The sequence below is a fragment of the Stegostoma tigrinum genome, chromosome 24 (assembly GCF_030684315.1).
Source record: "Stegostoma tigrinum isolate sSteTig4 chromosome 24, sSteTig4.hap1, whole genome shotgun sequence".
Taxonomy (NCBI): Eukaryota; Metazoa; Chordata; class Chondrichthyes; order Orectolobiformes; family Stegostomatidae; genus Stegostoma; species Stegostoma tigrinum.
The window spans coordinates 38,398,798-38,422,127 of record NC_081377.1 but is presented as its reverse complement, the minus strand read 5'-3'; the positions used below and the strand labels follow the sequence as shown (position 1 = coordinate 38,422,127).

Genomic DNA, 23,330 nt, shown 5'->3' with positions numbered 1-23,330 from the left:
CATTGATGAGGGAAAGGCAATAGATGTCGTCTCTAAGGACATTAGTAAGGCATTTCATAAAGTCCCACATGGCAGATTGGTACGAAAACTAAAATCACATGGGATTCGGGGTGGCCTGGCTAGTTTGGTCTTAGAAGACAGAGGGTAGCGGCAGAAGGGCATTTTTGAGAATGGAGCCCGGTAACTAGTGGTGTTCCACAGGGGTCAGTCTTAGGTACTCTGTTGTTTGTAATACATATAAATGATCTGGAGTAAACTGTGGGTGGTCTGATTAGCAAGTTTGTGCATGACATGAAGATTGGGAGAGTTGCTGACAGTGCCGACGAATTTGAAATTTCAACAGGATTTAGACAGATTGGCGAAGTGGGCACAGAAATGGCAGATGGAGTTTAATGCAGACAAATGCAAGATAATACATTTTAGAGGATCAAATTTAGGGGTGAATATTGCTGTAAATGACAGAACCCTTGGGAACATTAACATACAGATGGATCTGGATGTGCAGGTCCACAGTTCCCTGCAAGTTGCAACACAGGTGGCCAAAGTCATTAAGAAGGCATATGGCATGTTTGCCTCCTTTGGCCGGAGCTCAGAGTACAAGAGTTGGCAAACCATGTTGCAGCTACAGAAAACACTTGTTAGGCTGCATTTGGAGTATTGTGCACAGTTTGGTTGCCACATTACCAGGAGGATGTGGAGGCTTTAGAGAGAGTGCATATAAGTTTTCACCAGGATGTTGCATGGTCTGGAAGGCTTTGGTTATGTGGAAAGGTTAAATAGACTTGGATCGTTTCCACTGGAAAGATGGTAGCTATGAGGAGACTTGATAGAGGTCTTCAAAATTATAACAGGCATAGATAGGGTGGATAGTCATAAGTTTTTTTTCCCCAGGGTTGAAGTTTCAATTACAAGGGGGCACAGGTTCATGGTGTGAGGGGGCATGTTTAAAGGGAAATGTGCGAAGGAAGTTTTTCACGCAGAAAGTGATAGGAGCCTGGAACACACTGCCATCAGAGGTGGTAGGAGCAGGTACATTGGTGGCATTTGAGAGGCATCTGGATGGTTACATGAATAGGGAGGGAAGAGAGAAATATGGACCAAATAAGGGCAGAAGGTTTGTTTTTGTTTTGTTTAGTCAGGGCTAAATGATTGGCCCATGCTTGGAGGGCTGAAGGGCCTGTTACTGTGCCACACTTCTCTTTTGTTCTTTTGAATATGCAAAGAAAAAAAGTGATTTGGAATGGTGTCAATACCCCACAACACATTTCTACACTTAGAATGGGTGCCATAATTATAATTACCACCATTCTGTACCAAAAGTTCCAAAGGCAGGGAAGATATTGATCAATTTTTAGGAATAATAAATCCCTTGCTACAATTCATCTCTCACTTCTATTTTTATTAAGTGAGAATAAAAGTAATGTCATTACATATAAACAAGTTATAAATACTGAAGCCTGTTACTTACTGTCAGCTTCACGACAGATTATCATATAGCAACAGGATATTGAAATGCTAACAGAAGACTTGAGTGGTGCACGTCTGCAACTGAAATTTTAATCAATTCTCACACACTTTCAAAGGCTCCTCTTTCAAAGGCAATAACACAAAACATAGTAACCTGTTGCTGTCCTGTTCTCGGCCCAAACAATATTTGGTTTGGCAATAGTTTGAATAGGTGATCATGACAGGCTCACACCAAATGTTGGGTAAAACTGCTGGAGCTTGTTTAAAATGTAGATATTGTTTCGAACTGTGCCCAAGCTGCGCTAAGTAACCAACAGATTCAGTTGAGGTAGTCTACCTGATTGGATACAGGATCATGCTCATTTTCTAGTCCATTAGAGAAGGATTTTGTTTATTGTTTTAAACATCAGACTATGATTGTTTAAAAGGCAGTGTCATAGAATCATAGAAATAGTTTCTCTCTATAACCACTCAGAATCATAGAATTCCTACAATGTTGGAAGAGGCCATTTGGCTCATCAGGTCTGTGGCAACTCTTCAAAGAGCATCCCACTGGACCTAGGCCCCGACCTTATTCCCTACACTTACCATGGCCAGTCCAAATAACCTGCAAATCTTTGTACACCTGAAGGAAATCAGAGCACCTGGAGGAAACCAATGCTGATATAGGGAGAACACGCAAACTCCACACTAATCACCTGAGGATTTTTTTGGCTGAATAAATAGCTATGTACCATCCCAGCAATTGTGTCCCTCTACACTAAGCTGAAATCATAAGACAATATAAACAGATATTTTAAACAGAAATAAACAGATACTTGAAGGAGAACTGGAAAAATATGGCACCATGAGGACTTGCATATTTTAAATTCCATATTTTTACAGTTCTCCTTCATCAAATAATTATCTGTTTACAACACTGGCATCGACCCAATAATGTGGAAAATTGTCCAAGTATGTCCTGTACGTAAAAATCAGGACAAATCCAACCAAGCCAATTACCGCCCTGTCAGTCTGCTCTCGATCATCAGTAAAGTGATGGAAGGTGTCAGTAACAGTGCTATCAAGCAGCACCTGCTCAGCAATAACCTGCTCAGCGATGCCCAGTTTGGGTTCCGTCAGGGCCGCTCAGCTCCTCACCTCATTACAGCCTTGGTTCAAACATGGACAAAAGAGCTGAGGTGAGAGTGACATTTAGGCTGCATTTGACCGAGTGTGGCTTCAAGGATACCAAACTAAACTGTAATTAATGGGTATCACAGGGCAAACTCTTCACTGGTTGGAGTCATGCCTGGCATATTGGAATATGGTTGAGGTTGTTGGAGGTCAGTCTTCTCACCTCCAGGACATCTCCACATGAGTTCCTCAGGGTAGTGTCCTAGCTCCAACCATTTTCAGTCACCTCATCAATGAATTTCCTTCTATCATAAAGTCTGAGGTGGGGATGTTTGCCGATGATTGCACAATGTTCAGCACCATATGTGACTTCTCACATGCTCAATAAATCTATGTTTGAATCAACAAGACCTGGACAATATCCAGGCTTGGGCTGACAAGTGGAAAGTAAAACGATAAAGAACTTTGGATGATTTAAATCAGATGTTGTTGGAAACGGTCAGCAGGTTTGGCAGCATCTGAGAAAAAAAAATCAAAGTTAATGTTTCGGGTCCAGTGACCCTTCTTAAGAAGTGAAAAGTAACATTTAATTGCATTTGTATTATGCAATGAACATCTCCAATAAGAGACAATCTAACCACTACCTCATGCAGCTAGGGACAAGCAACATTGGAGGAATCAAAGGAGATGGGCACAGGGACAAGTCATCCGCACAAAATGGGAGCTCACCCTATCCATGTGGAAATGTTACCAAGTGCTAGTGGGAAGAAGGCTGTCTTGGCCCATTCCTGAACAATCATATGGGAATAGGAGCAAGATTCACAGGGAAGAGGTCCTACTACAATGAAAACATAAGGAACAGGAATAGGCCATTCAGCCCTTCAAACGCCTACCCTGTCATTCAACAGGATCATTGAGCCCTAGACCTCAATTCATCTTGCATGTCAGCTTCTCATAGCCGTCAGCTCCTTATTTCAAATATCCCCCCACGTCTTCAGTGATCTAGCCTCCACAACTCTCTCGAGTAGAAAATTCCTGACATTCACCACCCTTCCTTCACATACTAGTTTTAAGGAACATACTTTCAGAATCAAATCTCCTAGTTCGAAGTTTCCCCATGGTGGACAAGTATTCAGAGGGTCAGACAAACATTCTGTTGAGCAATAAATAGGAGAGTTATTTTCTAGAAAGCCAGAGAATCATTTCAATCTCTCTAACAGATAAGAACTGAGTGCTGGTTTTAGCTGCAGTACCAATCCTGTAAACACAATGGTTTCCCAGAACCTTAGAAGTCTGTAGAAATACATAGGCTGTTATGGTCAATCAAATAAAAGACGACTTAACTGCAACCATGAGACAGCAAAAACTGCAGATGCTGGAGTCAGGGTCAACACAGTGTGAAACTGGAGGAACACAGCAGGTTGGCAGCAGAGGAGCTGGAAAGTGAAGGGTCCCGACCCGAAATGTCCACTTTCCTGCTCCTCTAATGCTGCCTGACTTGCTGCGTTCCTCCAGCTCCATACTGTGTTGACATTAATTGCAACTACAATCAAAAAAAGGACATTAACTTCCTGTCAGCCAAGAATATTTTCAACTGTCTGCAATCAAGGTGGTTTCTTGGAGAAGGCTACCTGAAGAATATATTTTAAGAAGTACAATACATTTCTAATTTACAATAGTCTTTATTTCTCTCATTCCTCTGGGGTGCCGAGTTCCTGAAAGTTTTGTTCTTCAGTGGCATACTCACGCTCAATCTGTTCAAGTAATCTGTCCACAGAGTCTTCTCTGTTTTCCAGTCTCAGATACTTTTTAATGTAACTGCATTCCAAACGTGGCCAGCTCCTGTGTTTTTGCTCGACCTGGTGTTTACTGAGCTGACTCATATCCTTCCCTAGGTCAAATGATTTGGAGTAAGCACATGTCGTGTGCAGTTGCATGTCTGAACCATACACTTTCCTGGTGATGCCTGGAGACAACAACTTTCCAATGAACCTGGTGGAGAATGATTTACCGGGCAGGGAATAGTCCATGTCCACAAGCTGAGAAGCATCATCGGCACTGCGGATACTGCTGGACCGAACGTAACCATAGTTCTGCAGCTGGCTTACATCTTCAGTGGAAACCATGACAATTTTCTGGTCTAGTTCAACATCTTGCATCACCGCAGCAATATCAGGAGTATCTATGATGCAATTGTTAAGTTTAATAACCGGTAACACTACAGATGCAGAAACCAAGGCATCAATAGTGCAGTTCAAGGGGACATTGAGGTTCCTTTCACTGGAGTTGCAAGAGTCTGACTGGACACTGTGAAGAGAGATAGAAGGAGAAGGTCTTTTGTGATGCAGCAGCTGGGCAGTAATCTTCCGTTTGACAGACATGTGACAATCGGCCCATATCTCTGCTTGGCCTTGTTTTGCCCTGCAGGTTTTTTCAGTAGTACAGTACTGCTCCAAATATTGAAAGTTGGCATCTGTGGAGGTTGGACTAGGACTGTGTTGAATCTGTTTTGGTTCTTTATTCTCTCCATTGCAGACTTGGCCAGCAAGAGCATAGATATTTCTTTGTGCTAAAAGTTTGGTTTCTCTATCTCGGTTTTCTTGCAATACTGTGTTTGCACAAATGAAAATGAACAACCCAAATCCCATAATCAATGGGCCAATCAACTTCAGCTTCTCATGCTTGAGCCCAGGTTGAGACTGAAGCTTCAGTCTCGCATGTTGGTTCTCAACACTCAATCTACTACTGTTCGTACCTGCACGATTTGCTGACATTCGAGAATTGTGCTTATGTGGCCAGTAGCCGACAACTGCAATAGCAATCCCCACCATGACGATAAACAGCCCTAATATAATGAAAAATCCAGAAGGAGAACGCATGTTGATTTTTGCTTTGGGTCCTTTATTGTCTCTGGATCTATATCTTGGCCGTGGTGCTTTAGGAGGCAAAGGAACATCTGGTTCACAATTAAACCTTTCTTGGATCTTCGTAGCTGGATCTTCCACCGTGATTGTCATGTTGACGTTTTCAATTTCACTTAAAATAAAAAGACAAAAACTTACATTAAAACAGAAAAAAAACTTCCCTTTTCAGAAAGACAAGCAATGCTCATTTACAAGTACCCTTGCATGCAAAACTTTCACTTTTTAAGGTCAAAGCTGAATCCTTCTTCTCCAAAAGTGACATGGTTTATGTTTAACTCTGATTTCTCTCCACAGATGCCGCCAGACCTGCTGAGCCTTTGCAACAACCTCTGTTTCTGCTCCTGATTTCCAGCATCTGCAGTTCTTTCAGTTTTTAATTCGACCGATTAATCCTGTTCTGGTTGAGATATTAGATTACCTAATATCACAGGATTAGAGAAAGGGCATGGAAGCACATGATGAAAGGTGGTTTCTCTTGGCAGGGGTTTCCAGAAGATGAGAGCATGGTCTCAGGACAAGGGGTCAATAATTTATTGCAGAATCATAGAGCTGTACAGGACAGAAACAGCCCTTCACTCTGACTTGTCCATGCCAACCAGATATCCTGAGTAAATCTATTCCAATTTACCAGAATTTGGCCCATAGCCCTCTAAACCCTTCCTATTCATGTATCCTAGATGCCTTTTAAATGTTGTAATTGTATCAGCCTCCACCAATTCCTCTGGCAGTCCATTCCATATACACACCTTTACATGAAAAAGTCGCTCCTTAGGTCGCTTTTAAATCTTTCCACTCTCACCTTAAACCTATGCCCTCTAGGTTTTGACTCCACCACCCCAGCGAAAAACTTTATCTATTTACCCTGTGCATGCCCCTCATGATTTTACACTCCTCCATAACGTCACCCCTCAGCCTTCGACACTCCAGGGCAAGTTTGCCGAGATGAGAAACTTCTTCACTCAGAAGGTTTGAATCGGTGGAATTCTCGACCACAGAGGGAGGTGGATGGATGGGAAAAATTCTGTTCAATCAATATAGGGAGCATGCTGGAAAACACAGTTATATTTCTATAGTCTGGATGGCACAGTGGCTCAGCGGTTAACACTGCTCTTTCACAGCACCAGGGACCTACACCAGGGACCCAGGTTCGATTCCACCGTTAGGTGAATGTCTATGTGGAGTTTTCACATTCTGCCCGTGTCTGTGTAGGTTTTCTCTACGTGCTCCAGTTTCCTCCGACAGTCCAAAGTTGTGTAGGTTAGGTGAATTGGCCATGCTAAATTGTCCAGGGTTGTGCTGGTTAGATGGTCAGCCATGGGAAGTGCAGGGTTACAGGGACTGGGAACGGGGCGTAGTGGACTCAACAGGACAAAATGGCTTGCTTCCACACTGTATAGACTCTATGAGATAGAAAGGTGTGAAGCTATACAGGAATTTTTTTGTTGATAAAAATTAAGAGAGATTTTTGGACTAGGAGTCAATGCAGTTCCGCAAAGGCAAGGGGCGATGTGTGAACAGGACTGTGTTCATTTACCAGAGTTTTAGATCAGTTTAAGCTTATAAAGGGTGCAAAGTGGGAGATCAGCTACAGAACAACTCCAGTGACTGACAGTAATTAGTAATTGGCCTTGAGTTGATGTCTTTCAGATGTAACAAAATATGAAACTTTTTTTTCATTTCATGAGTGTAAAAACTATCGGTCCTTTTCAGGAAGCTATGCATTTAAAAACAAAATGAGCTGACCAATAAGGTTTTCTTGCTTAACAATTGTAAAATGCACCAACAGCTTTGGGTATGATTCTCAAGAGGTGTACTGGAAATGGTTGCTAATGGCTACCCTTCTGCCATTATTTCACAAAGAATTCGCAATGTATGAGAAAATTAAATTCCCAATACGTTCATCAGTTGCGCTACTAAACTTGATCATTCATTTGACCTCTCAAGCTGCAAGGGAAAAGAAAAATTAAATACGTAATGATCAAAAAGTTAACAGAACAATCTCATAACAATAGTGCAGCCAAAATAACCATTAATAATGACTGCAATTAGTTTCTCTGTGGGGGGAAAAAGTGATTACAGATGTGTTTAGGAATCCAATGCAGAGTTTTGTGTCCTAAAAAAAATCCTCGAAATAAAATGCCACTATTTTTCCTAACTTTGAAGAAACTGCTTTAGAAATTACTGGATAAAGGTTCTATTTGTGCCCTGAAAATACAGTGGGAGCACAATGGGTGAAAAAGATTGGGGATGGGGTACATAATTGGCTGTGATGTCCTCCAGAGAAGAAGAATTTCTACATCCAAAGCATCTTCCCCAGGGAAAGAAAGACATGGGATCCAAGCATTACACCTTATTGTGTTACCCTCAAAATGCCTTACTGCAGTTAATTGTTTTGAAGTGTGGCTACTCTTGTAGGTGAACATTGCAGTCATGCTGAGCAAAGCAATGTCCTGCAAGTAGCAATGAGCTGAACATCTTCTTAATCTTGGTCAAACTCATTGACACAAAAAAAATAGGCCCTTTCAAAGCTGCTTCATTGTTAACTAATTTTAAGCACACAATTAAACACCTCCATGTCAGAGATGGGCAGGATCCGTGTAACTGCACCCCAACAAGTCATCTTAAACAGAAGAGGGAAGTGACTATGTAGACGTAGGGTTAGGAAATTTTTAATTCACAGCAGCTAAGAGTGCATGATAAGAAAATGCAAAAATGGACAATGGAGACCAGCGTTTGTACTAAAAGGACATACCTAAACCTCAACATATTTTGATGATGACGATGACATGTACATAGAACATAGAACATAGAAAAGTACAGCACAGTACAGGCCCTTCGGCCCATGATGTTGTGCTGAGGAATAATCCTAATCCAAAAATAAAATAACCTAACCTACAATCCACTCAATTCACTGCTGTCCATATGCATGTCCAGCAGTCACTTAAATGTCGCTAATGACTCCACTTCCTCGACTACCACTGGCAAACTATTCCATGCACTCACAACTCTCTGGGTGAAAAACCTCCCCTGACGTCTCCTCTATACCTTCCTCCTAACACTTTAAAACTATGACCCCTCGTGGCAGTCAGTCCTGCCCTGGGAAAAAGTCTCTGGCTATCGATTCCATCCATGCCTCGCATTACCTTGTACACCTCGATCAGGTCACCTCTCTTCCTCCTTCTCTCCAGAGAGAAAAGTCCAAGCTCAGTCAACCTCTCCTCGTAAGACAAGCCCTCCAGTCCAGGCAGCATCCTGGTAAACCTCCTTTGCACCCTCTCCAAAGCCTCCACATCTTTCCTATAATAGGGTGACCGGAACTGGACACAAAATTCCAAGCGTGGTCTCACCAGGGTTTTGTAGAGCTACAGCATAACCTCGTGGCTCTTAAACGTGTTCCCCCTGTTAATGAAAGCCAAAACACCATATGCTTTCTTAACAACCTTATCCACCTGGGTGGCAACTTTGAGGAAGCTATGCGCTTGAACATCAAGATCCCGCTGTTCCTCCACACTGCCGAGAATCCTGCCTTTAATCCTATATTCAGCCTTTAAGTTCGATCTTCCAAAAATGCATCACTTCACATTTATGCAGGTTGAACTCCATCTGCCATTTGTCAGCCCAGCTCTGCAGCTCTGCATACTGTCAATATGTGAGACAAAGTAATGCAGATAGGTCAGTAATCCCTGCACAGCAATGAGAAAAAAAAATGACGAGTATTTTTAAAAGGACAACTTAGTTGAACTTGAGATTTTTAAAAAATTCTTCGAAAGATGTATCCAGAATGTGATTTTAATATGAGTCAAGTTAAATAAAAGATCATAAGCACAAATTACAAAATGCATTTAGAAGTGGGCTCAAAGTTGTTATCATTATTAGAAATGGAAGTACCAGCTTCCAGTACTGAAGGGCCAATTAATCAGTTTTGGTTGAGATATTTGGTTACATAAAAAGCTGACATAAAACCCAGAAAATCCCAAACATTTTTAAAGAATACAGGTGTGAAGACAGTAGCAATGACCCCACCCTATTGGGGAATAGGGTCTTATTAAGACCACAATTACACAGGGACATTTCACCCTGACTTGCTTTGCGGTATAGGAAGCGGAGAGTATCTATACTCTACAATTTACGTGGTATTCAAGTTAATTACAGAGGACAGCCAAGGTGCAAGTTCATAGTTTCAGCTGTGGTTTAGTTAGTATCAGTCACATCTTCCAAGTTCCAGTCTCTTTCCAGGTGGAACACAAAAATCAGAACTGACACTTCAGTGCAATACTGCCAATCATTCAGCATTATCTTCTTGTCCAGTATAAATGTAGTTTTGCCTTTTGCACTGGTGTTTTTGATGAAGGAACACATTACTGCTGTAACTAGGGAAGATATTTCTGAAAAATCGGCCAGTGAAAATGGATAGAAAGCACAAATAAGAAAAGAAAGATCATCTTGATGGGATTGTACTCTAGGTCTCCGAATAGTAAGAGGGAGATTGAGAAACAAACATGTAGGGAGACCTCATATACATGTAAACACAGTAAGGTTGCAATAATGGGGGGTTTTAATTTTTCAAACATTGATTGAGACTACCATAATGTTCAAGGTCTGGATGGTGAAGAATTTGTCAAATGTGCTGAAGAAAATTTTCTTTAACAATATGTGGATGCTCCTACTAGGAAAGGAACAAAACTAGACCTTCGTCTGGCAACAAGGCAGGGCAGGTGCCTGAGGTAAAAGTTCAGGCACACTTTGGGTCTAGCCAACAGAATTCTATTAATTTCAAAATGGTTACGGAAAAGCCTTCCATAGAAGTTAAAGCTTTTAATTCGAATAAGGCAAATTTTAATGGCATGAGAGAAGAACTTTCAAGAGTTGATTGGAGTAGACTGTTCACAGGTAAAAGGACGTCTGACAAGCAGGATGCATTCAAGAGTGTGATGACAAGAGTTCAGAGGCATTTTGTTCCTGTTAGAATGAATGACATGGCTGGTAAGATTAGGGAACTATGGATGAATAAAGATGTTGAATCAAGAATAAAAGAGAATCTTATTTTAGATATAGATAAATTGGCTTACATTGATTAAGAGATTCAATGTAAAGAGTCTAGGGGCATTCTTGAGAAAGAAATCAGGAAGGCAAAGAGAGAGTATCAGATAACATTGGCAGATAATGTTACAGATAGTCCAAAGAGATTCTACAAATACATTAAGAGCCAGACAGAGGGTTGGGCCTCTTAAAGATCAAGGAGGTTATCTTTGTGTTGAACTCCAGGAGATGGAGAGATACTAAATGAATATTTCATGTCAGGTTTTACTGTGGAGAAAGAAATGGAGAATACAGAGTGCAGAGAAATAAACTTTGATGCTTTAAAAACAGTTCACATTACCGAGGAGGCGGTTCGGGAGGTCTTAGAGAATATAAAGGTGGATAAATCTCCAGTACCTGATCTAATGCATCCCAGAACACTGTGGGAAGTAATGGAGGAAATTACAAGACCTCTTGAAGAAATATTTGCATCATCTGTAACAATGTGAGGCGCCGTGGGGGTTCACGTTGTACCTTTAAGAAATGTTGTAAGGAGAAACCAGGGAACTATAGACCTGTGATTCCATAAGACCATAAGCCATCGGAACAGAAATTAGGCCATTTAGCCCATCGAATCTGCTCTGCCATTCAATCATGGCTGATAAGTTTCTCAAAGCCATTCTCCTGCTTTCTCCCCATAACCTTTGATCCCCTCGATAATCAAGAACATATCTATCTCAGCCTTAAATGTACTCAATGACCTGGCCTCCACAGCCTTCTGTGGCAGTGAATACCATAGATTCATTACTTTCTGGCTGAAAGAAGTTTCTACTTATCTCCATTCTAAAAGGTCTTCCCTTTAGTCTAAAGGCTGTGCCCTCGGATCCTAGTCTTTCCTACCAATGGAAGTACCTTCCCAACAACCACTCTGTCCAGGCCATTCAGTATTCTGTAAGTTTCAATTAGATCCCCCCTCATCCTTCTAAAAAATTGTTGAAGGTGATTACAAAAGATAAGACTAATGGACATTTAGAGAGGCAAAAAAAAATGATGAGGAATAGTCAGCATAGTTTTGTGTGAGCAAAATCATGTCTCTTTAACTTGAGGTAATTATTCGAGCAAGTTACCAAAAAGGTTGATGAATACAGAGGAAAAGACATTGTTTATTTTGGTTTTAGTGAAGCCTTTGATAACGTTACACATGGTAGACTAATTATTCAAGTTAGGTCACATGGGATTCAGGATGAGCTTGCCAACTGGATGCTTAATCAGTTTAATGGCAAGAGGCAGACAGTAATGGATTGCTTTTCAGACTGGAGGCCTGCGACCAGCTGTGTTCCACTGGGATCAGTTCTGGGTCCTCTTTTGTTTGTCATTTGTATAAATGATTTGAATATAGAAGGCATAGTTAGTGAGCTTGTGGATGACACCAAAATTGGTGGCATAGTAGACAATGAAGAAGGTTATCTTACATTACAAAGGGATCTTGATCAAATGGGTCAATGGGCTGAAAAATGGCAGAAGTTGTTCAATCTGGATAAATGCAAGGTATTGTATTTTGGTACAACAAACAAGGGTATGGCTTATACAATTAACGGTGGGGCCTTGAATAGTGTTGTACGACAGAGGGACCTCAGCAGCAGGTACATGATTCTTTCAAGTTTGCATCACATGTAGACAGGATGGTCAAAAAGGCATTTAGAATGCTTGCCTCATTGGTCAGTCCTTTGAATACAGGTGTTAGGACATTTTGTTGAGATTGTACAGGATATTGGTGAGGCCTCTTCTGGAATACTTTGTCCAGTTCTGCTTGCCCTCTTAGAGGAAAGATCATTTCAAGCTGGAGAGAGTTTAGAAGAGATTTACTAGGGTGTTGCCGGGTATGGAAGTTTTGCGTTATAAGGAACGGCTGGATAGGCTGGGGCTTTTTTCCTGGGAGTGTCGGAGGTTGACAGGCACCCTGATAGAAGTTTACATTATAATGAGAGGTGCAGATAGAGTTGATGGTGGTTGTCCTTTCCCTAAGATGTGGAATTTCAAGACTTTGGGGCACATTTTTAAGCTGAGAGGACAGAGGTTTATAAAAAGACAAGGTGATTTTTGTTTTTTTTCCCCCACAGAGGGTGGTTCACATGTAGAATGAACTTCACGATGAGCTGGTGGATGTGGATACAATTACATAATTTAAAGACTTTCGGATGGATATATGAATCGGAAATGTTTAGAAGGATATGGGCCAGGAGCAGATAGCTGGGAACAGTTTAGTTTGGGATTATGTTTGGCATTGATTGGTTGGACCAAAGAGTTGGTTTCCATGCTGTACAACCCTATGATTCTACGGTATTCTTGCAAGTTATCCTGTTGAGTGTATGAGGAAAATATTTACAATTATGTCATTCTTCTTAGTAGTACAACAATCCTAGCATTGAATAATTGATACTGGAATTTTTTTAGATAAAGCATCCAACATATTTACTTACAATTAAATGGAAATATTAAATGCAGAATTTTCTTGATAGTATACAACTTCTGACTAATACTGAGGGCGTGCTGTGTTGTTGAAGGAGAAAGATTCTTCCAATCTGCCTGCTTGAGTGAATGTTGGCACTTGATTGGAAAAAGAGCAGCAAAATTACCTTGGCTAATATTCATCCATCAATAGACAATCTGATCATTATCAGTGTTGTCTTTGGGAGCTTGCTGGATATTGGCTGCTATACCACAGCAGTGACTACACTCCTAAAGTCTTTGTGCATCTCATAGTCATGAAAAGTGCTTTAAAAAGAAAGACTTGCATTTAGAGAGAGAGATAGAGAACCAGTTGACCTTTTAGCTATTACAGTTAAACTACGTCAAACAATTCCACAATGGGCTACAACGTCACTCATTGATGTAGAGAACCGAGACATCGTGTTAAGTGCTAACGAAATCAATTTACTAGGGAACTGTGTCTTAACATCAGTTTGTTCAGCAACTGCCTATGTTTTTCTCTGAAAACATTTTTAATTATTCAGATAATAAAAAAAGGTCAATAATTCTGAATTTGCAGTGAACGGTAATTAGTTACATCATTGTAAATAAATATCACTCAATTTTTTTTTAAAAATCAGGGACAGCTGGGCCTCCTTTGATAGAACCAAAGGTCACAAAAGGATGAACATCATCTGTTGGATTAACATGCTTCACAGAAAGCTGGGCTTTACAAACAAATTCATTTTCTGGAAACTGCCAGATGGTAAGATACCAGGTGTCATTTGCCAGCCACTCTCAATAATAAAGAAAAATGTTGCCTTTGAATTATTAATAACATTCTTCATTTTGTGACAGATGGATTACGTCTGTCATGAGTTGAGTCAAAGAATATTCCTCTCAGGAATAGAATGCACGTGGCCCCTAAGGGAAATGTATCACAGCTGATGACCAGGAGAACCTTTTTCACACCATCAAATGTTCATTTAAAACAGCAAGAAATGCACAATCATTTTGTTTCATATGCCTTTTACAATGCAAGTTATGCTAAACATCGTATTAGCCAATCTTTTAACAGAGGTTTTGGTTTACTGTGTAGAAAAGGTTAGGTTAATAATTTAAAAATGAAATATTGCTACTGTTTTTGCTTTAAATGTCATACATCAAAGCTCATGCTTGGATATTAATCTTGAAATATTTAAATAATGAAGTGATATTATAATCTGATTAAAAATAGTCTAAAAGCCTGGGACCAGGTGAAGGGAGTTACTGAAGGTTAATGAGATCAATTCTAGGCAAATTATAGTAAACAGTTTGTCTGAATACGTATCTTCTTGCACTATACCAAAATTGTCAAAATTAACTACAAGTCAATAGGAAACATTTGGGATTTTCCGAAAAACGAGACCAACATGGTCCAAATTGGTCAATTTTGAATTCAGGATTTTTGGGATCTGCCGAGACCCAGCACATAGTATCTCCAGCTTTATATTAAAGACTCAGGTTTCAAATTGAATGAACGCACCGTTACCAAAAACAGAACTGAATTGCTCAGGCTTGGAATAAGCAAATGAAAAGGTCAATTAATTATCTGGTCTGTTTATCATATTTTTATGTGATATTGCACTCTATACCATCTCAAATTTTGAATTTTATGTTTCCAGTTTATTTTAAGGAAATACATTAGATTCTTTTGCTAAAAAAAAATGTTTCCAGTATCAATTATTCAAAGAGCTAGCATTGGTGTGTTGCTGAGAAAAATGACATTTTCATATACTTATCAAGACAACTTGCAAGAACACCGATACAAAGGGAAAACAACATTTATACTGTACAAGTGAAGACACTATTTCACTGACTAGAGCTTCTTATGCATTCCACCTCTCGTGCCTCACTATTGACACCGGCAGCTTTAGGTGACCAAGATGTGCTGTCTTCAATTCTCCCTCTTGCAACCCACTCCTTACCATTTTTCACTTCTACTTAGAAAACCTCTTCAAGGCCTACCACATCCTATGCTCTGTAGTCTTAGGATCACTCCAAACATTGATACCTCTGTTGGGTCTTAGCTCACACCCACTCAATCTGTGCTGTTTGATCGATATTGGTTTTAAAATTTTACGCCCTCATTTGCAAATCCTCCCCATCTCTGAAATCCCGTCAAGTCCCACAATCCTCTAAATGATATGCACTCCTTTAAATCTGGCTTCTTGGTTCCAAATTGCTAATTGATGAAGGAAGAAATCAGAACTAATCTCTCTAGTCAGTGGAGATACTGAAATGTAACTAGTAATAAAAGCATATCATTAAGGTCAAGTTGTTCAAGACTGTTTCCAATTAAAATATTACATAGGAGTTTATAAACATTTTTAAAATGGCTATATGATTTTAAACTGGGTCCAATTATCTTCCGTCCACTAACTTCAGCTGAAGATTATAAGCCTTCTTGACTGCCCATGTGAAATACAATGTTGAAGCAATTCATAGCAGCCTTACATTTCTACAGTATCCCTTACAGCCATCACACACACTAAAACAATTTACAGCTAATGAAGTACTTTTGAACTGCCGTAACATAGGACATACAGCAGCCAATTCATACTCAGCAAACTCCAGAAGAAGGAATATGATAATGACATTATAATCTATTTTCGTGATATTGATTGAGAGATAGATATTGACCAGTACACCGGGGAAATCTCCCCTGCTTTTCTTTGAAATAATGCCATGGACCCTTTACTTCAATCTTGAAGGAGCAGTTACTTTAGTGTCTGAGCTGAAAATTGGTTAACTAAAATGTACAGCAGTGCACAATTTACTAGCCAAATTAACTTAAACAGCATAGACTTGCTTTTCATATAACCTAAGGATTTGTTGCCCAGACACATGCTGCGTAACTAATTAAATATTAGAAAAGGAGAGTGTATGATTCACAAAGCTTTTGTTGCTTACGTCTGTCAAGATATCACAATATATATATCACATTTTTCACTTGTAACATGTCAACTGAACTAATCTTGGAACTTTGCAAGTTGGTGATGCCAATGGCATGAATATGTAAAATACTGTTTACAGAGGCTGCACTGTCCTACAGACTTGCTTTCTCAAAAGAAAACAGGAAGCTGAACTATTTTTGTTTTGATTCCTACAGAGTCAGGCATCTGCTGAAAATCCTCCTGCACATTCCACAAGGTATTATCATTTTGGCTGCTCTTAGTAGAAAAGCAGGCATGTTGGTAAGTAGTTAATAAAGTAAAAATAATAATTTCATTTCCTCCTTTTACTTACGAAAAATATCAACATCCTATCTTAACCCTAATTCCATTTATACTCAGTCTACACTGAAAGGAAAAAAGAGGAGCACAGACATATTAGGAGCCTTTGTGATCCAAGATCAAGTTACATGGAGACAATGTTTGCAAATCCTTAACAGAATGATCATTACTCCATAAACTGGAATCTAAACAATGAACCAAGCTCTCGGATTAGGTTGCTCAACTGAATCACCTCCCCAGATATAAGGGATGTTTTATTTGACTTTATTTAATCTCTCTAGGTTAAAAGTAAGATCATTCAAACACTGATTTCTAGATTTTATCACAATGAAATGAAATGAAATGAAATATTTTCTACTACTGCATCTTGTTCACTTTCACTTTGTGGCGAGCTAATTGGAACGTCCTGCTGTGCCTGGCCTCAGAGCAGCAGTTCTAACAATTGTATGAAAGTTCTGTTCTTCACACCAACAATCTTTGTGGTCATTTTGAGAAGCAGCATCTATTTTGGACAAATTATAGACTACTTACTGATCAAAAGCCACAGGTCCTGAAATCCTTCTGTGGCAACTCAGTGTCAACTTTCGTTTGACGATTGATCAGAATGAAGTGCCTTGAGGAGGTTCACTTGGTCAAGAGTGGTGTATTTTCCATATCACACCAGTGACTAAACTGTAATAGTTCTCACTGGCTGCAAAGTGCTTTGAGATGTCCAATAGTTACATATAAATGCAAATATTTCTACATATGAATGCAAGCTGTTTTGATCAGAGATGTAAAAACATATTGTAGGCATTAGGAACTGAAAACAAGATGCCCAAAGCTTACTTCAAATAAGACAACATGCCAACAGAGCAGGGAGTGTGTCGCTCCATCAGCCTTATCCAAACTGTAATGATAATTGGTGTGGCAACCTCTAGATTTACAGTGACACCAAGTTAACAGCGCTCAATTGTACCTCGCAATCTATCATGATCTCAATTTGAGATTAGCCAAGTAATGCTTGTGTACCTGTTTCCCACGGGTGCCAGTGAAACAAGGTTAAAAAATCTCCATCAGGGCAATCTGAATAATGTTAAAAGTTAACATGCTTTTTACAGTCGTCATAAATATTCTTGAAGATCAAAAACCAAATGCTGATTTTAAAAAAATTCCTGCCTGCATCTGTCAATTAAAATAAATCTACTCTGGCAATTTAAATAGCTGTTTGTTAACGTAAGCCTGAGCGTTATCATTACATAATTATTAATGTTCATCTAACATAATCTCATGTTTTTACAAGGGGGAGGTGCATACTTACAGTTTGATTGATGGCTCACAGGAGGTTATTAAAGGATTAGCTGTTTTGATGCAGGATCATAAACACACATTTGTTTTCTAAGTTTAGTGAAGAAGGAATTTGGCACAGTGATAATGGGAACTGCAGATGCTGGAGGATCCAAGATAACAAAGTGTGAAGCTGGATGAACACAGCAGGCCAAGCAGCATCTCAGGAGCACAAAAGCTGACTTTTTGGGCCTAGACCCTGATGAAGGGTCTAGGCCCAAAACGTCAGCTTTTGGGCTCCTGAGATGCTGCTTGGCCTGCTGTGTTCATCCAGCTTCACACTTTGTTATCAAGGAATTTGGCACAGTTGGCTTTGTCGGTCAGAGCATTGAGTACAGCAAGTTACAGCTATACAACACCAGTGGTAAGGCCACATCTGGAGTACTATGTGCAATCCTGGCTGACCTGGTTTAGGAAGGATGTCATGAAACTGGAAATGGTCCAACAAAGATCTTCAAGGATACAACCAAGACAGGAGAGTTTGAGTTATAAGGACAGGCTAGATAGGCTGAGATGCTTTTCCCCTGGAGTGTAGAATGCTGAGGGGTAACTTTGTGGAGTTAATAAAATCAAAATGGGACATACATCAGATGAATAGCCAAGGTCTTTTCCCCAGCCTAGGGGAGTCCAAAACTAGAGAGGCATAGGTCTAAGGTGACAGAGAAAAGATTTAAAAGGGATCTGAGAGGCAACATTTTCACACAAGTGGCAGAGGCAGGTACAATTACAAAATTTAAAAGAGATTTGGGCAGGTACAAGGATAGGGAAGATTTAGAGGGATATGGGCCAAATGAGACTAGTTCAGTTTATGAAACATGGTCGGCATAGATGAGTTGGACCAAAGGGTCTGTTCCATGCTTTATGACTCTTATATGTGTTGAATGAGCTTTCATGAATGAAAACTTCTAAAAAAAAAGTGATGCTGTAATAAATATTCAGAACTTTGTTTTACTTCAGTTCAGCATGGTTCCCAATGACCATCCAGTAGGAGCCTGGAGGTAAAAATTAACATGGGAGCTATAACAAGCTACAGCAAGGTTGCTGGACAAATAATAAACAATCTCAGGCTAAGGGTCAGGTGACAGGGCTTTGAGACGCACCATAGAAGGTTGAGGGGAGATCTAATAGAAACTTACAAGGTAATGTATGGCTTAGGAAGGGTGGACGCTGGGAAGTTGTTTCCATTAGGTGGGGAGACTAGGACCCGTGGGCACAGCCTTAAAATTAGAGGGGGTAAATTTAAATTGGAAATGAGGAGACATTTCTTCAGCCAGAGAGTGGTGGGCCTGTGGAATTCATTACCAAGGAGCACAGTGGAGGCTGGGAGGTTAAATGTCATCAAGGCAGAGATTGACAAATTCTTGATCTCGCAAGGAATTAAGGGCTACGGGGAGAGTGCAGGGATTTGGAGTTGAAATGCCCATCAGCCATGATTAAATGGCAGAGTGGACTCGATGGGCCAAATGGCCTTACTTCCACTCCTATGTCTTATGGTCTTATGGCAGATTTGAAATTTGCATTAAATATTTGTCTGGAATTATCAGACAGGCCAATGGCCATATAAGCAAAATGCGTCTGGTTCACTAATATCCCCAGGGATTGAAATCTGCTATTCTTAGCTAGTCTGTCTGACACATGACTCCAGACCCACAGCAATGTGGTTGATGCTGCACTGCACTGGAAGTTACATAGTTGCATCAAACTGCTACAAATTCTAAATGAAGGAATTAAAGTGGGCAGATGGCCCAGCATTGTCATTTCTGAAGCCTAGGTTAATGGCAAAAACAGCTCTGGCAAATCTGCAAGGTTCTCCTAACCAATATCTGGAGACTTGTGCAAAAATTGGGAGAGCTGGCCCACAAACCAGTCAAGCAACAGCCTGACACAGTCACACTCACAAAATCATATCTGACAGATCCGTAGACAGTGCCATCCCTTTCCTGTCTCATTGGCATGGCAGGCACACAGGAGGTGCTGGCACAGTGGTACTAAGTCAAGAAGAGGTGCCCTGGGAGACCTCAACATTACTTTCTGAGGTCCACAGCAACATAGGTGCCAGTCTCCAACCAATTTGATTCACTCCAATGATATTAGGAAACAGTCAAAGATATTGGATACTGCAAAGTCTATAACAAAATTCTGAGTCAAAACTTCAGTACAATTGCAGCACTGACATTTACCCCCACAACACAGAAAACTGTCCCAGTGTGTGCTGTGCACAAAAAGGACAAATCCAACCCAGGCAATTATCACCATGTCAACTCTCAGCCAAGAGCGAGTTGTGTCCCCTGCACTATCAAGCACCACTTGTTTAGCAATAACCTGCTCAGTGGTGTTCAGTTTGGGTTCTGCAGGGCCACTCAACTCCTTGTTTCAAACATGGACAAAAGATGTGAACACCAGAGATGAGGTGAAGGTGACTGCATTTGAAATGAAGGTAGATTTGACAGAGTTTGGCATCAAGGTGCCCTAGAAAAACAAGGGTAAAGGCTCTACCGGTTAGAGTCAAACCTAACACAAAGGAAGATGATTGTTATTGTTGAAGGCCAAGCATCTCAGTTCCCAATGGAATCCAGAGCCCAATGGGATAAAGAAGTTGACATGGTGTGTAGTTCTTCAGCTGTCTATTTAATAATCTTTCGCACATTAAAGTCAAAAGTGGGGATGTTCACTGATGATTACACAATGTTTAGCACCATTCACAACACCTCACAGATACCGAAGCTGTTTATGTCTATTTACTGCAACACCTGGAAAGCATCCAAGTTTAGGCTAACGAGTGGCAGCAAGTAACATTTAGGGACTGTCTCCTACAGAGAATCTAACCATCATCCTTCATCAAAAGGCATTATTACCATAACTGAATTCCCCACAATGAACATCCTGAGGTTACCAAAGATCAAAAACCAAACTGGATTGGCTGTATAAATATTGTGGCTCCAAGAGTAGACCATCAGCTAAGAATTCTGCAGTGAATAACCCAGCTCCAGTTTCCCTAAAGCACGTCTACCATCTACAAAGGCACAAGTAGACCACAGTAGATACTAAAATAAAAGAAAGAACTGCAGATGTTGGAAATCTAAAACAAAAACAGAAAGTGCTGGAGAAACGCAGCAGGTCTGGGATGAGAGAAACATAGTGAACGTTTTCAGTCTAGTGATCTTTCTTTCTTCAGACCTAGTTCTAAAGGATGTAATTACAGAACCCAGTGACATTTGGAAATACAGTACCTTGAGCAAATTTTGTCATTTTCTCCTGACATACTGAGGTAGAAACCATCATGGTCTGGATAATCTGAGGCAACAAAGTGTGGAGTTAGATGAACACAGCAGGTCAAGCAGCATCTTAGGAGCACAAAAGCTGACATTTCTGATGAAGGGTCTAGGCCCGAAACATCAGCTTTTGTGCTCGTAAGATGCTGCTGGGCCTGCTGTGTTCATCCAGCTCCACACTTTGTTATCTCAGATTATCCAGCATCTGCAGTTCCCATTATGTCTGATGGCCTGGATAATTTGTCACTCTCAGGTCTCATTTTCTTTTGAACTTCTATAAATCCACAATGGTCCTTCCCAATTTTAAACTCTTGTAACACTGCAATTTTGTGGCTCTCAATCCCATATATTTTCTCAGTCTTAATGTTTACTATTTTTAGGGAAAACAAAAGACCATGTCAAAACTGAATGGAGTCCAGATTGAAAAAAAATGACAAATAATGCCTTGGTAACACTATTTGTGAAGTCTGAGATTGTGCAGAGGACAACTGGATAACGAACAAGTTGAGGTTAGTCTTGTTCTAGTACATTGAAGATGAAGGAGGTGGATCAGCATTTACAACCACAAATTTGGTCTTTCCAAGAGAGGCTGAAAATTCAAATCTGTCTGTTTGCAATAAAATTGATACATTAAAGACAAAACAAGATCAGGATGAAATGCGACTGAAGTTTTGAGACGATAAAAACTAGGCCACGATTTGACCCTGCCTGAGGTGAAACAATACTGACTCGTACTGGGCAGTACTTTAAGATGCAATGAAAGAGATTTAGATTTCATAACGGTTTTTATTTTTTATTCAAATTCCACTTTGAACTTAAGCCACTTACATTTAAGACATTTCCAAATAATTCCTATTGAATCAATAGAAATTAAATCGCTTATTTAATTAATCAAATGTCTAAACTACTCCGTCGATGAAGGGTCACAGATCGTCCTCTCACTCCAGTTAAAGTTCGGAATTAAAACCAGAAACTTTCTGCAATCAACAGTAAAAGCAGCTGGGCCACTGTGTTTCGAGGGATTAAAACAAATTATTTTTCAGACTCCTTGAATAAACTTCACTTTCACGGCGCGAAGCGTCGGTTTAGTCAAATTCACGCCATAAAACTAGGCTCGAACTGGGGGACTCTTACCTCGCCTGTTGAAATAAAAATTATTCTGTCATGTCTCCCGGGATTGGTGCTGATCCCGGAGCTGCCCGCTTCTCTGTGTTGCGGCTGGTAACATTTCCACATGATGCCTGGTGGGGTTTTTTTTAATGCGCACAGCTGAGGTTCTTTTTATACAGTAACGACACAAAAGAAAGTGTCCCCTGCGGAGGGAAGTGAACAAGACAGGAAACTGAAACGGCGTCAATTACAAAGTGGGCGCAACGAGAACAGGGGACAAAAAAAGAGCCTGAGCCTGGAAGTGCCGCCTCTACTCTGAACCCCTCCTTCCTTCCCTCCCCTTTTAATGTGCTACACGCCCGTTTTCACGGGAACCTTTTAGCTGGGCGTCCACGAGTCCCAAGTTTTCATTCTCCGCTTCTGTGAGTAACGCCAGAGTAAGTCAATCGTGCATCTACAGCGCATTCCTGCTTTATACATTGACTGACTTGTCTATTCCAGACTGTTTCACCCAGTCGTACAGCGTTGGCGTAATCTTTTTGCACAATCGCAAATATTAACCCCCAGTGGGCTCGGGCAATGCACGACCCTCTATTCTCCGCGCCTCGCGCAACGTTATTTCACATTTTATAAAGAACACTTTTTTAGCTGAATTGCAATGTTTGTTTTTGAATGCTGGTGAATCGCCCGTGGCGTTGCTGACCTGGACGAAGGTTGTGTAAAACTGTTGTGGGCCAGTCGATCGCTGCTCGGAAGGCGGGTCACACTGGACCCCAAATGTTAACTCTTGTTTGTCTCTCCGCAGACCTGCTAAGTTTGCCCAGCACTTTTCCGTGTTTGGTCGTTGCCTTCGTTATAAAACGGTGGCCACAAGTCAATCACAACATTTTATATTTACATAGTTCCCTTGGAAGGTGATGTTCCCGTCTCTGAAGCCAGAGGCTTTGGGTTCAAGACCCAGGGGGGAATTGGTCAACGGGGGAGCATGGGTAACAGGATCAGAATGGTTGATATCATACGGAACATAAGAACTAGAAGCAGGCCATTCAGCCCCTCCAGCCTGCTCCACCATCCAATACAAGGATTGGTGATCTCAACTCCACTTTCCTGCCTACTCTACATAATCCTTCAGTGTATTACTAATTAAAAATCCATCTTTCTCCTCCTTAAATTTACTCATTGTCTCTGCATCACCACATTTCTTGGTAGTGAATTTCACAGATTAACAGCCTTTAGCGAGAAGTAATATCTCCTCATCTCTGTTTTAAATGTGCTACCCCTTTTCTTAAAACTATCACTTCTCATTCTAAATTGCACCAAAAGGGAAACATCCTCTTGAATCTACTTTGTCA

At 40.5% G+C, this 23,330-nt stretch overlaps 1 protein-coding gene across 2 annotated transcripts; it reads right to left on the bottom strand.

Moving 5' to 3' along the window:
* Positions 1 to 1,251: 1,251 nt before the first annotated feature.
* Positions 1,252 to 22,431, bottom strand: LOC125465046 (transmembrane protein 200A-like). 2 transcript variants are annotated; one of them, XM_048558115.2, is made up of 3 exons: positions 22,354 to 22,431; positions 22,003 to 22,181; positions 1,252 to 5,619 (listed from the first exon to the last, which is right to left on the bottom strand). In XM_048558115.2, exon 3 carries the CDS (start codon positions 5,598 to 5,600, stop codon positions 4,275 to 4,277), a length of 1,326 nt encoding a protein of 441 aa, XP_048414072.1. In that variant the 5' UTR covers positions 5,601 to 5,619; positions 22,003 to 22,181; positions 22,354 to 22,431; the 3' UTR covers positions 1,252 to 4,274. The 2 variants fall into 2 exon arrangements, with proteins under 2 accessions (XP_048414072.1, XP_059510362.1); XM_059654379.1 differs by lacking the exon at positions 22,354 to 22,431 and having other exon boundaries at positions 22,003 to 22,229.
* Positions 22,432 to 23,330: the final 899 nt, after the last annotated feature.

Coding starts and splice junctions, on each gene's coding strand:
- LOC125465046 (XM_048558115.2), bottom strand. CDS start 5,600: ATGACAATCACGGTGGAAGATCCAGCTACGAAGATCCAAGAAAGGTTT.